This window comes from Drosophila mojavensis, unplaced genomic scaffold, assembly GCF_018153725.1.
Source record: "Drosophila mojavensis isolate 15081-1352.22 unplaced genomic scaffold, ASM1815372v1 contig_231, whole genome shotgun sequence".
NCBI classification, from domain to species: Eukaryota; Metazoa; Arthropoda; class Insecta; order Diptera; family Drosophilidae; genus Drosophila; species Drosophila mojavensis.
Genome location: NW_025318772.1, coordinates 8,043,655 through 8,062,131, shown reverse-complemented (window position 1 = coordinate 8,062,131; position 18,477 = coordinate 8,043,655). Strand labels below are relative to the sequence as shown.

Here is an 18,477-nt window from a genome sequence, read left to right as displayed (position 1 = left end):
GTTGTTGCAATTTTGACGCTTGCTGCAATTGCATCGGCAACTGCTGCTGCTGCAACTGCAACTGCTGCTGCTGTTGTTGTTCTTGTTGTTGTTGCTGCTGACATTTTTATGCGCATATCGCATTTTTTGTCGGTGAATCCCACACCTTTTGTATGCCTTAAATACACAACACACACACACACACAGCAATGCAAGCACAAACACACACACACTCACACTGACACCCATGCCTTGCATCCGTTTACATACATGAAATGCACAATGCATTGGTATTACATTTTTTTTCGGGCTTACCGAGTGCGTTGGGTTAAACATAAGTATATACATAATTCCATTCGACTCGCGGGCAATGCGAGCGCAAACGAAAGCAAATATATACAAATTATTAATATATACTATAATCTGGCGAGTGATCGAAATATTGAGGGACTTTGCTTTACAGCCATATTAAAGCTGTATAGAATAGTGCCTGACTAATAATATAGCTCTTTCATTGACCCACTGAATGCTGGCCTATATGTAGTACTTATTAAGACTATAAGCTGGTTTAACTATATGATTCGAGAGTTACTGAGATGCTAGAAGATACGGAGGGAAACTAACAACAGCTTAAGTCGAATCATCTCCCTTTCCACAAGAGAATTTCTGAGTCAAGTGATCGAACTAATGGTTCATTCACCTTGCAGCCCAGATTTAGTTTCTAACAATTTCTTGTTTTATACGAGCATTAATAATTAAGAGAAAGTTTATCAAATAGCTATAGTTAATGCAAAAGTGCATTCCTAGCAGAATATTTTAAGAAAAACAGTGGAATTTTGATACATTTAGATAGAAGCAGATGTGATCATTTGAGGTCTATAGGACTGCCGTTTGTGTGCCCTCTATATGCCTTTTATATGGCTCGTATCTAAAAGTCTATAGTCAAGTATTCTTATTAATTTTCAATATATTATATCATATATTATTATTTCCGTTCTAGTTGAAGCAAATAAATAATAAATCTCTTGCTGCCTCATTTTTTGGCTCATATTCAATGGGTTTCGTAAATAAGCCTAACTTGTATTAATTCGCCCTCTCCTCCTGCTTTTGCTGTAATTTTGTAATTTCGCTACGTTCATAATTTAGAGCGTTAATTTGAAGTTTAGCCAAAGTTAAGCATCTGTTAAATATTCTTTCCAGTCTGGCTTCGGTCTGTGTACATAATTAATTAAAGTTTTTCGTTTCACTTTTCTCCTCTTTTCGCTTTTTCGGTTTTTCGTTTCTTCGCTTTTTCGTTTTTCTGTTGTCTTTTCATTTTGTTGCGTGGCCGCTAAATTTGTCTGTGGCGGGACGCCAGCGCAAACATCGCTTGGCCAGTGGGTGGGCGGAAGTGGGCGTGGGCTGGCACAGTGTCCCGTCCCAGGGTTGAATGTTCGGGTGTGTGTGTGACGACGCCGAATGCAATTTTGTTAAAAATGCATCAAGTGCATGTGTGCATGTGACTCCATGTGTGTGTGTGAGTGTTTTTTATTTTTTTACTTGTGTATGAATGCAATTGCATGTTTGTTTTTGTTGCCAATGCAGGCGGCTCCCAGCCCAGCCTGCCTGCCCCTTGCACTCGATGCGTGCGCAGCAAACAACCACCCACACACACACACACACACACACTCATACACACTAGCATGCTCGCATACATGCATACATATGCAGTTGCATTTTTTCGGAAGATATGCACTCATTTTTTTTACGGCCAGCGCTGCTGACGTCGCTGCCGTCGCCGTCGCCGTCGCCGTTGCCTCTGCAGCTGCTGCAATTTTTTTGTATGCGTTTTTTTTTCTATCTCGCTCATTTAAGCGACATTTCATTCACGCACGCATATAGCATACAAACACATATAACGGCAATCAGGCGGGCCAGCCAGCCAGCCAGCCAGCCAAGCCAAGCCAGTCAACCAGGCCGACCCACCTGAACGCCCAACGGTCATTGGAATATGACAAAAATATGGCAAAAAGGGCGGCAGGGGGATTGGGGAGTAATGAAAAAAAAAAAAAAAACGGTTAAAAATTGCTGGCCTGCAGCAGCAGCAACAACAACAGCAACAACAACAACAGCAGCAACATCGGCTATAACAATAGCAAGTGCACGCATTAAGCTTTTTTATTTCGCTTTTTTCACCATTTTTTTGGGGCCAAATGGGGAAAGCGACGTCGCTGTTGCCGTCGCAGTCGCAGTCGCTGCCGCCGTTGACGCCGGCGTCATCAGTCTATGCCAGTTATTACGCTCACAATCTTTTTTTCGGTGCATGCCTGTGTGTGTGTGTGTGTGTGTGTGTGTGTGTGTGTGTGCACAGAGAATTTTTCGTAAACGAAAAATAATGAATACATATAAACACACAGCGACAACACGCCCCCCGCCTCCGCCTCCGCCCAACTGCTGCATAGAAAAAAGTAGCAAGAAGAAAGACCAAAAAAAATGTAAAACGCAGTGGGGAAAAAAAAGCGATCGATATGATGCACTCATTTTCTGTCTGCTGCGCCCGCTGCCAGCGGCGACGTCGACGTCGACGCTTGACTTGGAGTGGCGATGTCGCCGCCTCATCATCAACAGCAGCCAGCCCAGTATATATATATATCTATGTATATATATGCACACATATATATATATAAAGAAAATCCGTAATAAACGCCAAAAAATTGCAGCGTCAGTGGCTTTTGTATTTCAAGTGTTTTTGACTGAGCTGCTGGCAATACATTTGCCAACTATATATATATATATAATATCTATGTGTGTGTGTGTATGTGTGTGTGTGAGCTGGACATGTTTTGGCCAAAGCCATTGAGCGCTTGTCAATGCGCGCGGCATTTGACTTCTTCTTTTAGCCAGCTGCAGTTCCTGTCAGCTGTCGCATCCTGTTTGCATTCCCTTTTTTCGTTGCTTTTTATCACAACAATTAAAATAGGTGCACGATGATGCAAGGCAGCAGCGGCGGCAGCAGCAGCTGCTAACAAACACTTGGCCATGCTTTAGACAATAGACAAGGACTCGTGTTTTGCGGCTCAAGTGGCAGCCACAGCAGCCGCTGCCGCCGCCGCCACAAAAAAACAACCAAAAAAGAGGAGAAAAAAAATAATGACAAAAATTGTGGAAGTGCTGGAAAATTATGCACACGTTCTCAGCACGCCCCTTGTCTCTGTCGTCTGAAGTGTACACACACACACCGACACACACACACATAAATAATAGCCTAGGTGCTCCCGAACATTTTAGAGTAATTAAAAAAAATAGCAGGCACAAAATATATAAAGGAGTTAAGATGCACACACACACAGACAAGCACTCACTCACACACACACACACAGCCCAGCTGGAAATACATTTTGTATACACTTTTTATTCTCTCTTTTTTTCGGCAGCTCAAATTTGATGCAAATTTATGCGGCCCACAGCTTGCACCGCCTCAGTAATTAAGCGTGGCCAACGCAGCGCTGGCTGCGTGCTATGGGGCGTATGTGTAATTTTCGGCATCGTTTCATAAACCGCACTCAAACCACGCACACACAAAGCCCACACACACACACCCACACGCACACATATGCGCATCACACCTACTTAAATGTGCATGCACACACGCACACACACACATGCACACACGTGCTTGTGTAATTGCACGATTTTTACATAGGCGCACAACAATAAAGCTTTCCGTTGGCCACCTCGTCCCGCCTACCCCACCGCCTCCGCCTCCGCCTCCACCTTCGCCTCTACCGCCCCATTAAGTATGCTACAATAAATGCAGTGTCAGAGGCGGGCCAGTGCCCAAAGTGCAATTATCTCATGTATTGTCTGCTGAAACACCATTTTTTCTCTGTTTTTTGTTTCATGTTGAATTTATTCCTCTTTTTTTTTTTTATATGTATATATAGTTAAGGCTGGGCATGTCGCATTTATTATGGAGCTTGTTTGCATTGCTTAACTGAGTTGATAAAAATCCGTTGATATACAGATACAGAAATGCGAAGAGAAAAAGCGTGATTTTTACATGCAGCTGACTTTTGCCAACAGCAGAAGCAATACAATATTTTTTATATGTTTTAAAATTATTTTTCAAAATTTATATACAAAGCTTTTCATCACGTTCATAAACTATATTTATTTATTCTTTTTTTTTTTATATATATTTAATTATTTAATTATAATTATATTCATCTCTTAGCTTTTTAATATTTTCTTTTATTTATTTTTTAGTTGATTTATTTCGTGTTTAGTTAAGTTTTGTTCTTTTTGGCTATTAAAAATATAAATAAATTCATACTTAATAATTTGTGATAATAATTGATGATTTTTGTTATTACTGAATCAAATGAAAAATTAAAATAATGTCATAAAATAGACGGTGAAGTTTTAATGTCAAATCTTTTTTTTTTTTTTTTTTTTCATAATTTCATAATTAATTTTACTTGTGATTTTTATTATTATTTCATTTAAGTTGGATTTTTTTATTATTTTAAAATATTTTTTATATTTATTAAGACAATTTAATTGCTATTATAATAATAATAATTATTATTTTTATTTTAATTATTATTATTAATAATATTTATAATTTAAAGAACTGTTTTAGTTCATAATATTACGACAAAATTGAATTATAGAGCATTTAATTATTAATTGTTTAATTAGTTTTTATTCGTTTCATGTTTTTATATTTGCAATTATATTTTTTTGCATATATTATTTTCTGTTTATTATAGAGCATTTAAATTTTGACTTTTTATTTTTATTTTACTTTCGTTTTGTATTTTTATGTGCTGCATTTTAATTTTTATTTTCACTTGTGCGCAATGCCCGATTTATATAATATATATATGTATACTATATATGCAAGTATATTAGCAAGTATATAAGCGTGCACATTTGCGAATAAATCTCGCTCACGTGTAATGGAATTGAGACTCACCTGGCTGTCTTGATATCACCGCTGATCGATGAGTTCGGCGATGGCTTGCTGCTTAGGTCCAGCGGCGCATCGGCATTGTGTGGACTGTGCAGTGCATCCTTGAGTGTGGGACTGGGCACGGCAGAGGCAGAGGCAGCGGCAGCGGCGGCGGCGGCGGCGGCGGCAGCAGCGGCGGCTACTTCCGAGGTAGTTGGTGTTACGGAGTTGGCATGTTGTTGACTGGCCAGCGTGTTCATCAAATTGATGTCGGCCATCATTGTGAATTGGGCCAGCTTGGCGGCCATTGATTCCATGGATGTCATCTTGGCTGTTTGCTGCGTGAGCAGCTTATACAGTTCTATGGAGCTCGTGGGCGATGACGTTGTGGCTATGTTGTTGTTGATATTGTTGATATTGTTATTGTTGTTGTTGTTGTTGCGTGCTCTATGCTTGCTGTTGGTATTTGTGCTGCTGTTGTGCAGCGATACGCTCGAGTTGCTGTCGCTGTCGTGCTGCATGGGAAAGTTGCGTTAAGTATACGATAATTTTATGTTGTCAGCTTAAAATAAGAACATTGCAGTGGGTGTGAGAGTGGGAGAGAGCTAACCTGATGCACAGATGTGTTGTTGTTGGTGATGTTGCTGTTGCTGTTGCTGCTGGCCGTTGATTCGGCCACCAATTCGCCTTTGGCGTTAACCGTTAGCAAGCGACCGTTAACACAGAAATTGCACTTATCAAACGGTGTCCAATCGTTGGGTTCTGGCGGTGGAGTCGGTGAGACGGAGCTACGTGATGTTGCACTTGAGTCGTGTTCCTCGTGTGATGTATCGTGGTTGTTGTCTGCAGTAAAACAATAGTTGGTTTGTGACTCGGCTAAGTAAAAGTCGACCATTTCTTTACATACCAAAATCGCCTTCAAATTGCAACAAGCCGTTGCTGTTGTTGTTGTTGTGGTTGTTGTTGTTGCTGTTGCTGCTGATTGGCTGGCCGTTGGGCTGCTCTAAGCGTTGGCTCAGTGGCTTGCAGTGGCTCTCCTTGTATTCGCTGTTGTCGTCTGTCTCTTCGCTCGTTATTATTGATATGGGCTGTTGCTCTGCGATATTCAATTGGTTGCGCGTCAATTGCTCTTGATAATGTTTCCATTTCCTGCGACCCATGAATTCCTCAGCGACGCGTTCTAAGCCTGCAAAGACAGAGACAGAGGGAGAGAGAGTGGGAGAACATTTCGTTATTGTGGAACGTTCATAGAATATAAGTGGTGCCACCTGAGGTAGCTAAATTATGCATAAGCTGCATAGGTTATTATTCTGTTTCTTTTTTCTATTTCTTAGTAATTTGCCTATTTTTCTATTTGCCTATTTCAATTTGTTTCCTTTCTTTTTTTGTGCTTTTTTTTTTTTTTTTTTGCCTGAAGCTTGGGAATTTGTGCAGACATAAATTACTTAATTGAATGGTAGGCCAGCAATACAAAAATGAAATGAAATAGCTGAGAGAATTGTTGGTCGTGGCGCACGCTGCGTATGCGTATCATTACGTATACGCCATGGCTGGCAAATTGATAGATTCGCACTCGTTGTTTGCATAGGCAAACTGCATTTCCTTGCATATCCTTGCCAATGCCGTCTAATTGCCACAAAAGTTATGCAATTTAATGCAAAATGCATAGCCCACTCGAAATGCCGGGCATGCGTGCAGCAAAAGCAAAAAAAAAAAAAAAAAAAACAAATTGTTGAAAAAAAAAAACAAAAAAAAAAAAAAAAGGAAAACTTTGCCGCTTTTATATGAGGCAAAAAGGTTACGCGTCAACTCACACGAAATGCGAATTAAATATCGAGGTAGGCGCAGAGAGAGAGAGAAAGAGAGAGAGAGAGGGAGAACAGGAGAGGTGGAGTGCATGTGAGTGAGGCGAGCTGCAACAGAGCTCAACAAATGCTGCAATTTTGGTGCCACATTTTGTAGCTGTTTTGTTGCAAGCATTTGCATTTACAAAACGTTGCAACGTTTACTCTGCTTCTTCTTCTTCTTCTGCTTCTTCGTCTAACCATAGCCATATTTTGCCATATTGTTAAACCGGAAGTTGAGCGAAATTTGTTGCGCCCCCGTCCGACCCTCCCCGACGACACCAGGTCAGTCATGTCCTTGTCGCTGGCGCGTCCTGATTGCGCAAAAGTGCGTGCCATGCGTGCGGTGCGTTGCGTTGCGTACGCTGCTCAAGTGGGCCACAGGCGCCGCAGCAACTGCATTAGCAACAGCAACTACAACAGCAACAATAACTGCAACAGCAACAGCGGCAACTGCTGCTGCGGCGCATAAGTAGAGCGGCGTGTTCAAACTTTTCAGCGTTCAAATTGTATTGCAACTGCAGTTTGTTGTTGTCCTCGAGGTTGTTGTCGTTGCATTTTTGAGGCGCTCAAATAAACAGGGTCGTCGTCGCCGTGCTACAGGGGTTGCTGCTGTTGCTGTTGCAACGTTGGCGTCGCACGCACCAAAAAAAGGCGCAAAAAAAAAAAAAGAAAATCGAGGTGAATGCACGCGCGAGACTTACGAAACTCACAACTTTAAAGTGCAGCCAGCTCGAACGCACACACACACACATGCACACATGCACACACGCATACACGCACACACGTTACGCACACTCGCACATACAAGCGAAATTCCAAGGGTTGCTCGCTGCAGCGCGGTTGCATACAATGCGTTGCACGCACGCACAAAATGTCTGCCTACCCAAAGGCATGTGTGCGTGCGTGAGTGTGTGTGCGTGTGTGTGTGGTTAGGCGACACACATTGCGTATGCTGAGCCGGTATTTCAATGCTGCCAGCGTCTGCCAGAGTAGCGTTTACATTATGCCAAGCAAGCGCCTGAATGTATGCTAAATAGATTTTTTTTGCTGTGTTCCTCTTTCCTTATTTTTTTTTTTGCTTTCTTGTAACCCTCTGCTGTAGACGTCGATAGGCGCTCACACACACATGTGCACATACATGCAGACAGTATCTATTCAAGGCAACTTGTCAGCTGGCTTGCCTGCGTGCCCGCCTCGCCTCGCATGACTATCTCTGTCTGTCAGTCTATCTGTCGCTTTGTTTGTTTGCTCGCGCTGTGGCTTGCAGTTTGCGGCTTGCGGGCGCCCTAAAACTAACAGCGCATCAAATACTACGAAAAAACAGGACGACAAATTGTAGAGAGGGAAAGTGCGTTGAATCAAAGTTGGGCGCTGTTTTAAATGCCTGTTTATGCTGTCCTTTAAGCACATCAGCAGCGACACGGGGCGTATGATTAATATGAAGTTTGTTAAGCTGAGACGTACAAGTAGCTCACAAAATAATAAAATGAAAAACTGGAAGAAAATACCAATTAAACACGCAAACTCATTTAAAAAGCGGCACACACACATACACATAGGGAAATGCCATGTGCCATGAGAGACAGGCCGCCAACCCATGAAAACTGGCAAAAGAAATGCACGAAAAAAAATGCAATTATCGATTAATGTACACATTATATGGCTCATACTCGCATATACACATGTATGCATATATACATATATGTGTGTGTGTCTTTGGTAGATAAACCCTTATGTATACGTAATTCATATGTACATATGTATAATATACGCATACATAGGCGCTACCTTTCCGCATGGCCATATGCAAAAGTCATACGCAGGCCGACAGAGAGAGAGAGAGAGAGAGAGAGAAAAAACAACATTTTTTGTTGAATTTTTTTTTCGTTTTATTTTTTATTTTTTGTTAATGCACATCCTTTTTAATTTGAGGGCGGGGGCATGTCAGTTACGCGCGTTACATAAGCAAATTTCAGTAATGATATACATTATGTATGTATGTATGTGTATGGCATATCTATCGATACAAAATGGCTCGGCTGTTTGCCCTATGTGTTGCATTGTTCTTGTGGCATGCAACGTGCTGCCGCCCGCCCGCCTAGGCTGCCTCGGCTGCCTGGGCCGCCTGGGCCGCCTGGGCCGCCTCCCGCAGGCGGCGCAGCGTCAACTTACAGCCATTGCTGACATGTCGACAGCGACAACCTGACATTTTTTACGGCCTCTGCGTTGTTTTGGTTTTATTTTTGGTTGCATTTTTGCCTCATGATTTGTTCTCCCTTTCCCTCTATCTCTCTTTTTCTGCCTCTACTTCTATTTAGTTTTTGTGTTCTTCCATTTGTTCTAGTTCAGTTTGGTAATACGAGTGCGTGCCATAATGAAATGTCAAAAGGTGGTGCATATAGATTATTAGACCTGAGAGACGTTCATACATACATAAACATGTACGTATGTGTTTACGTCGTCCACGACGCGTCTGAGCCGTGTGCCACGAGGCGTATGCTTAATATGGCTGATAGACTCACGCTAGAAGAGCGCGCAATTCTACGCACGTGCGTTCATATGACATAACATAGAGACAAAATAGCACAAAATATACAAATTAAATATGAGAAACGAATTTGCTAGCAATTTTTATGGATTCCACAAACATTTTGTGAATTTAGTCCAAGTATTTCGCTTACGAATTGCTTAGTAATATGAGATCAATTTGGGAAATGAAACACTTGTACATTTTACTTTTAAAACAAATTTTTTAAAGATATGTATGTACTTATTTGAAGAATTGTTTATAAAATTACTCTTAACTGATTTTGTTTGATTTGAACATAATTTTCTAAAAATTAAAAACAAAAATTGTTTAAGTAATAGCTTTGAAATGTTTACTTAGAAATCTTTTTTTTTTTTAAGAAATTAAAATTTTAATAGAAACAAATTTTTATTTTGTTTTTTAATTTTTTTATTTTATTTTATTATTATTATTATTCTTTTTTTTTTTTTTAGTTTAGTTAAGAGCTATTTACGCTCTTAACTAAACTAAATATTTGACGCATATATATGAATATATTTTTATTTGCTATATTTTTACTTAAGGTTCCTTAGTTAATTCTGATGATATTATTTATATACATACACGTGTATGTATTATTTATATTAAAAACATTATAAATAAAAAAATTATTAATAATGAAATCGAATGGTGTTTTAATAGTTGAATATTTGTATATAGGCTAGAAACGAATTTATTGCATGCCCAAAAATAAACAAACAAATAATTTTAGAATGTTGTTCTCTGCCTGTTGTTGTTATTGTTGTTGCTGTTGCATTTGCTATTTTGGCTGCAGTTAACACGCCATTGCATTTTGCCTAGCATTTTGAGTAATGTCGGATGTCAACGTACTTGCAACATTTGCCGATGCGGGTGGAGGCAGAGGTGGCAGTTAGTTAGTTAAAGGACACCGTCATAGCTTTTAATGTTCCCTTGGCGTCACATGTCCTGCCACAACAACAAATTAGTTACCAGCAGCAGGACAGGGACAGAGAGTGAGTGAGATAGAGAGAGAGAGAGAGAGCGAGTGAGTGAGCGATAAAATCCAAATAATACAAAAAGTTTCAAAAGCCAAAAGTGAGTCGCAAAGAAATGAGTTTCGTTAAATGCAACAAAAACAACAGCAAACGGCTGCTAAACGAACGGTACCCAAATGAAAGCAGCCGAAAGAGGAACTACTAAAAACGGTTAACGGTAAACGGGCGAACTGTGAACTGCGAACTGCGAGCGACGCGTCGCGTCGATTCGAGTCGTTTACCGTGTGCGTTTTGAGGGGCTTGTTAAATGTTGTGTGCAATGAAAAGGACATGCGACTTCTCTCTGTGTGCGTGTGTGTGTGTGTGTGTGTGTGCGTGTAACACGTGACAAGTTTGCTTTTGGCCGAATTGTCCAACTCGCAAGGGAATGCAAAGCGGCAGCGTTGAAATGTAAATGAATTGCACAAAATGCAAGGACATACGCAGCTAAAACTAGTCAAACACACACACACACATACACATAGGCATACAGGGATGCAACCCTTGCAAAACTGCACAACTAAAACGTGCCTCAAGAAAAAAAAAAAAAACAAAAACGAAATGAAACTTGAAAAAATAGCCGAAGAAGACTTGGCAATTTACATACTGACAACAGCAACAACAACACAGCTGCAGCTGCATCGGTGTGCGTGTGTGTGTGTGTGTTTAGAACCTTTTTTGTGTGTCACTCTGGCATAGAAATTGTCGTCGTCATCGCTGTTGTCGCTGTGGGCATATGGAAAATTAGAAGCAGCAAATAAATTCGATTGCCCTGCTCGGCCCGACCCGGCTTCGTCTCGTGCGTTTGCGCTCGGCAGTCGTTCGGCTTTGGCATGCTCGTCTGCCTGTTGTTGTTGCTGTCGGTGTTGTTGTTGTTGCTGGCCTCGGTGTGGGAGTCCCTCGTTTTGGAAATGTATGTTTCGGCGCTATCGTTGTCTCACTCTAATGCGCTTTCGCATGCACTTTTGGGCCCGCATGCATTTTGATTGGCCAGCCATCCGTTTTTCGGCCAAATTTCAAATGTGTACGAGTGTGCGTGTGTGCATGTGTGCATAGCTGTGTGTGTGTGTGCGTGTGTGTGTGTGGCTCTTTGAAGTCTCGTTCGATTGCATTTGATTGCATGTTTGGCCAGCGCCGTTTCAATTGGTGGGCTCAGTTTTTGGAGTCGTTTACGAAAGGAAATTGGTTAAAATTGCCAACTGCAGCTCGACAAAACAAAAAAAACAAAATCCTAAGTGCTGTAATTGTTGAGCAGCGCGTACAACAATTGCATGCAGTTATTCAAAATGGGGTGGGGGCTGGGGACGGCCTGTCCTGCACTAATTGCAAGTGTGAGATTGTTGATTGATGGGCAATTAGGCAATTGCACAATTTCTATTTCCATGCCGCTGTTATCCCATCAACGTTCAGCAATGAAATTTTCAGAAATTGACAACCTTTTCACTTTAATTGCATTAAATATTTAGTTGAGAAATATGAGTGATGTGACTAAGACAAGAATGGTGTAGTATCTATATGAAATATGTACAGAGTTTTAAGACAAATTTATTTTTATTTAGTTTTTGAGAATATTTTGTTTGTTCATTTTGTACGATTTTTGGGATTTCATTTGGTAATTTAAAACATATGGAGTTTATATAAAAAAAAAAAGTTTCGCGAAATAAGTAAATTATAAAAACTGAACGGATCAACTTTTATATCCCACAAATTTGTTTTTTTTTTTTTTTTTTTTCAATTTTTTAGACATAAGAAAGGCCTCTATGAATTTGATTAGAAATTAGTAGGCATAACTAAGAAGCAGATTAGCTTTAACAATCATTATAAAGCATAATCAGTTCACGAGTAAATACTTGACTTAATACTCGAAACTGTTTTTATAAATATTATAATAATCACATTTTTAAACATTTAAACACATTCATACAAATGTTTTTTTTTTGGTTTTGTTTTTTTTTTTTTTTTTTTAGATATTGAATCTAAATATATATTATTATTTTGATGTCCGATTAGGGGAGCTTATTCGCATATTCTAATCTAACTTAAGTTACCAATGTGGTTTTCTATAGAAATAAGTGATTTCAAGAAAGATTTTTGCATATACAAACTTCCGCATCATATAAATAATAAAATATAAAACTAAGGTATTTATATATATTATATATATATTTATATATATATTTCTAAACAGGCTGGAGCTTGCATATTATTTTCTCATTTCTAGTCGACAAAAAAAGAGACACCAAAGTCAACCGATTTTCTACTCTATCCCTGCCAAGTTTCATGAGCATCTCTCTACTTCTTCAAGCCAAAAATTCGCTCACAGAAAATAATACATAAACAACTTAAAAAATATATGAACTTAAGGTTTCCCCTTCCTCTTTTTTATTTGCACTTTATTTTTTATTTCCTTTTCTGGCGGAAATTTAATTTATAAGCGGCACCTCTGCTCTGGAATGCACCCGCAACTGCAACTGCAGCGTAATCTAATTCCCATTTAACCAATTTTATTCAGTAACATCAACATTCGTACATAAACTGTCATTCAGTTAGCTGGGAGCCAATTTAATCGCGTTATAAACCAGCCAAGATGGCTAAATAAATTTTCCGCAAAACAAAAATAGAATAACAAAACAGAATAGAGGAATTTTTATTGTTATTATTATATATAAATATATATACATTTTTTTTTATATATACAAAAATGGAGTCATGCTGAAATGACGACATAAAACGCAAAGGCGAAGAGCAGCTTGCTTCAAATTTATTGAAATGTAAAATGCAGAGAAATGCAATTTCCGCATTTCTGCTAAACCAGAGCGCAATAAAATGTGCAACAACAACAACAACAACAACAACAGCAGCAGCAGGAGGAGAAGGAGGAGCAGTGGCTGCAACAAAAACTAGACAATTGCCGAGAGCAAAGAGCCAAAAAAAAAGATTGGGCAGCCAACAGAGCGACAGAGTAGGACATTAAAATGGCAAAGGCAACAGGCGCTATATGTGTTGTTTATATATATATATATATATATGCATATATGCACACATATATATAGGTATGCATGTGCGCGCTCTGAGGCTGCATGCAACAGTCAGCCTGAAAGTATGCAACAGAAAAAGCGCACGCCACATCCGCTGGCTAAATAACTAAACAAAAGCTAAAACAATTCATTCATTGAATTCGGAAATTCAATTTGGTCGGAGAGCGGGAGGGAGCATCAGACGAGTGAAAGTGCGAGAGAGACAGAGAGAGTGCTGAGTGAGAGCAACAGCATTTGTGTGCAATAAAACGAAGCTGGGGCAACAGATGAGGCTCCCCGACAGACAGACAGCCAGACAGCCAGGCAGCCAGGCAGCCAGGCAGACAATCAGACTGGCTGCAAAATTTTATTCATGGATTTAGCTGAATTTACAATGAATGGATTTTTGGCTTACACTGGCTGGCTGCCACACTAAACGCCAAATGGCACGAACAACGAGCAAATGATGACAACAACAACAGCAACAACAACAGCTACAGCAACAGCTGGTATTTCAATTGAAATGCTGCCTGGCTGCTGTTCGAGTTCAGCAGAGCCAACAAGTGGCAGTAAACTATTTTTCATGAGAGCACATTTAAATTTTGCTCGTTCTTTAGTGAAAGAGTTGTTGCTGTTGTTGTTGTTGTCGTCTGGCACACTCAACAGTTGTGCACTCGACACGGACATGAATGGGTTTGCCGTCGTCAGCAAAGCAGCAAAGTGAATTGAAGCTGCAGACAGAGCTATAGACAAACTAACACACACACACATGCACACACACACACACATCAACACACTAACTGCTCGTTTAGCTAGTTAATAGAAGCCTTGTTTTTGACAGCAGTCTAACTGGCCAAGCTGTGTTACCCCAAAAATGCCAGCTCCACTTGTTGCTGCGGCGGGACTGTGTGATACTCTGTGTGTGCGTGTGTATGTGTGCGTGTGTGTGAAACCAATTAGGGCCACTTAAGTGTGCACTTCAAATGGACACGTAGCTGCTCTGCCCACAGTACACTCCGGGTCCAAAAAAGGCAACAGAAACTTCATAAAAATGATTGCCCTATGAGTGCAGAGCAAGCGTTGCGTATACGCCGCATGAACAATGCCCGCAACGAAAAGCCAGCCAGGCAGCAGCCTGGTGCCCTGCCACATGTAGCCAAAAGTCAACTGCCCAAAAAACAAAAAAAACAAAAAGGAAGCGAAGCAGAGAAGTGCCAGCAAAAAAGAGTGTTGAGTGATGCAACTAATTGCTTCTGGCAACGCGGACGACTGCGACAGCAGCGGCAACGATGACGGCAACTGCACCCTCAGCCAATGCAATGAAAGGATAATTGCGCGGATTGCGCACAGATCGCCTTAATCCTTTTAGGCCTCGCCCGGGCCCGTCACGGACCCAGACTGATGTACTCTAGGCGCGACGCGCAAACAAGCAACAACAGCAACAACAGCAACAACAGCAACAACAGCAGCAACAGCAGCAGCAGCAGCAACCATCGCCATTTTTTGTTGCTCGCTTAATGCAGCGTCCACTTGATTGCATTGGAGGCAACACGACGCGAAAAAAAACGTAGCAGCAGCCAATTTTTTCGCGGCTGCTGTTTACACACACACACACAGACACACGCACACACACAGCTGCCACAATATGGCAACACCTCGTATGTGAGTGTTATCCTGGCGCGGCAGGCAACTGCCATGCACGTAGCCCCTATCTGAGGGGGAATTTTTTCGCGTGCCTTTTTTTCGTTTGCTCTTCTCGTTTGTTGCGGACCTCACTGATTGTGATTGTCCGTGATTTGTGGATACGTCCTGCGTGCTGCATCCTGCGTTCTGCTAAGGAGCCAATTGTCAGTCATACCCATCATTTTTTCACTGATGCGCTCAAATGCAAATCGAGTTATGGAATCGTTCATTTAACTCAATTGAAAGCTGCATAATCGAACGGCTTACTTATTGGGTCGGAATTTAAAAAAAGAGCTTTGAAATATTTTGCAGGTTTTTAACAGTGTAAAATAAATATGTTAAAAATAATAATGGTTATTAATTTATGATTTTTTATATGTATATGTATATTTATTTATAACTACTTAAAGCTGATTTCTCATATACACAGAAGCGTATGCGGGGTATCCCTATTTTGCTCTCTGCCTTTCTTTAATTTGTCCATTTGTCTTGCTGTCGGTCTATTGCTGTCTTATTCATATATATCACTATGTCCATTTCTCTCTCCTCTCTCTCTCTCTCCTCTTTCTTTCTCCTCTCTCTTTCTCTCTCTCTCACGCTCTTTTCTTCTCATTCTTCCCCTCTCTTACTTTAACTCTATTCCTCTCCCTCTCTCATTGTCTTCTTTCTCCATCGCTATGCGTTCTGCATATATTCAGCTCTCTCACTCAGTTTATACCCATACCTCTCTCTCTCTCACTCTTTCTCTCTCTCACTTTATTCTTCTCTCTCTACCCTTCTCTTTCTGTCTTTCTATCCTCTCTACTTCCCGCTCTTTCTATCTCTTGCTTATCCTCTCTCCGTCCTCTGCATATATTCAAATCGCATTTAAATGAATCGTCAATTCGATGTAAAGCCCCAACTTTTTGAATATTGGACGAGATCAAGTAATTATATAAATAATTTATACTGAATGCAGTGCAGCTCGCAGTCAAAAAGGGAATTTCGTGAGCTTCGCCTTCGCGTTGAGTTTGCATTAATTTTCAATTACTTAAGAATGCATTTCTTGTCACTTCCAACGAAAGCGCACGATTTGTATACGTGAATTTTCTATATATAGTGTACATATATATGTATATAGAGAGAGATATGTATGCAATTGAGAGGGAGAGAGAGGGGGAGAGAGAGACGGCGTCAAATCAAAAACCTTGAATCAATTGATACGAAAACGCAAGCAAAAACCGGACAGACGCTTGCACAAAGCGTCTCAGTAAATTAGAATTAGAATTAGAATTGGAATTAGAATTGAACTTGTTGTGCCATATTTGGTTACAATTTCAGCGCTTAATTCCGCAAACGTCAAACGAGGCGGCACGAACGGTGGGCGTGGCCGACTGGGCGTGTTCGATACGCCAGTCTAAGGCTTGGCAAAACTATGCAAAATGCAAAAACAAAAATAACAGAAACAGCAACAATTTCTAGCTAAATATTTCATTTATTTATTTACTTTTGCGCGACTGAGCAACATTTATTCAAATGGCAAGAAAGAAGCAAACAAAAACGATAAGAGGAAGAGAATTAACAATAACAAATGTGCTTATTAATTGAAAGCGATTAATTTATGTCTAATTGCCGTGAGCAAAAAGTTCTCAAAAACTTTTCCCCTCAATTGCATTCGGCTCGATTAGACAAGTTTTACAGCAGTTTAAAATATTTATGCCCCATCAAAATTGTTTCGTTTGGTTGTTGTTGTTGTTGTTTTAGCTACTGCAATTAAGTCAACGAAATTTGCATTTCAATATTTAATTTCATTTTGAAAACAAAACAAATCAAATGGAATTACAATTTGTAAAATAAATACACATACATGTCAAGGTAATTATTATAATTAGAATTGATTTTGTATCGAACAATTAAGAAGTAGCTATATATAAGAGAGGCAGAGAGTGTGTGAGAGAGAGAGAGAGGGAGAGAGTGAAAGGTATAGAGAGAAATATAGCAAGTGGTTAACCTGAAATCAAACTGTAGTAGAACCCATTGATAATGGGAATTCTGGGAAATGGAAATCAGGGTATAATGATTATACCGATTTTTCTTATGATCCACCCCACCCTCAAATTCAGTCCCTACCCCACAAATTTGCAAAAAATTTTATTTCAAATAAATTTTATTATTATTTTTTTTTAAATTTATACTAAGCATACATTACTATGAGAAATTCGTAAATTACCGTTACATAACTGACCAGCTTTCTTTCGAACTTAAGCAGAACAAGGAAAAAATAAATAAAAGAAAGAATACAAAATGCACTCAATATAGTGCAGTAAGGCAATAGAAAATTAACGAAGGCGCCGCAAAGCGCAATTGAATAATATGCTAATACAGTTGCAGTTCTCTGTAAGTATATATGTATGTGTGTGTGTGATGTGTGTTGGTTCTGTTGTTGTTTAGGTGTGTGAGCAGCCAGCGCAGGTTTTAGCTAAAATTTTTGCTCTAGCTGCAAATTGAAAATTTCATTTTCAAGTTCAAACTGTTAATCGAAATGTAATTTGAGTGCATTTCTATGCGATACGAATAGGAAATCAATGAAGAATGCAATGCTTTGCAGACTTTGCTTTAGTTGCATTCTCAGCTCAGCTAAGCTTCAGCATATTCAACACCTGGTCTTATTTGTGCGCGAATCGCTTTGATTGAGCATGCGAATCTCTTCACACTTCTTCGTCTACTCATTCGCATGTGCCCTTTAAAGTTGGGGTATCTTGAATTTGTTATGCATTTAGCATTGTTACTTATTCTAACTGAATCTAAAAATACTCAAACATTTCTTTGCACTTCTGTCACATTTCTGATATTTGTTCTGGGTTAGTTTATTTAACCTTCGTCTTCATCTTTGAGCTATGTTTTTTCTAACAATATTTGTAGCTACTTTTTGTTGTTGGCTTTTCTACTTATTTGGTGTATTTTGCGCATTTTCGTATATGCTGAAAAAATTCTCTAATTTTCGTATTTTTTTTTTTTTTTCATTTTTTTGCAAAACTCGTTTTTTTTTTGTGCATTTTTTTGCATGCAGCCGCCTGTCTGTTTGACTGTCTGTCTGTTTGTCTGTCTGTCTTTCTGCCTGGTGACCGCTTGGCTTTGTTGCTTATTTTCATTAACAAGCCTCTGTGTGTACAACAGTAACTCTCTATGTGTATGGCCAGTGCTATATGTTCGTATGTCTCTGGCAAAATTCGCTAAACAAACAAATTTTACTGTTAACGAAAAAAATTTGCTAAACCTGTGCACCTCCTCTCTCTCTGTCCCTCTCTCACTCTCTATCTGGCTATGTGCATTTGGGGTGTTAATTGTGTTGCACTTTGCCAGCAACAACAACAGCAACAACAGCAACAACTACAACAAAGACAACAATTTTGTTGATTTAGTGCAGTTTAAACTAAGGCGTGCATTGTATTTCAGCTCTCAGTATATATTTTTTTCA

General features: G+C 39.7%; 1 protein-coding gene across 1 annotated transcript in view; it reads right to left on the bottom strand.

Annotated features, from left to right (window-relative positions):
- Nucleotides 1-18,477, bottom strand: part of LOC6575308 (putative uncharacterized protein DDB_G0277255) — a 73,384-nt gene that overhangs the window by 5,639 nt on the left and 49,268 nt on the right. Inside the window, exons 3-5 of the mRNA XM_044008200.1 lie at nt 5,820-6,098; nt 5,523-5,755; nt 4,937-5,427 (exon numbers count right to left, since the gene is read on the bottom strand). Coding sequence (XP_043864135.1) covers nt 4,937-5,427; nt 5,523-5,755; nt 5,820-6,098 — 1,003 coding nt within the window. The remainder of the gene's footprint in view (nt 1-4,936; nt 5,428-5,522; nt 5,756-5,819; nt 6,099-18,477) is intronic.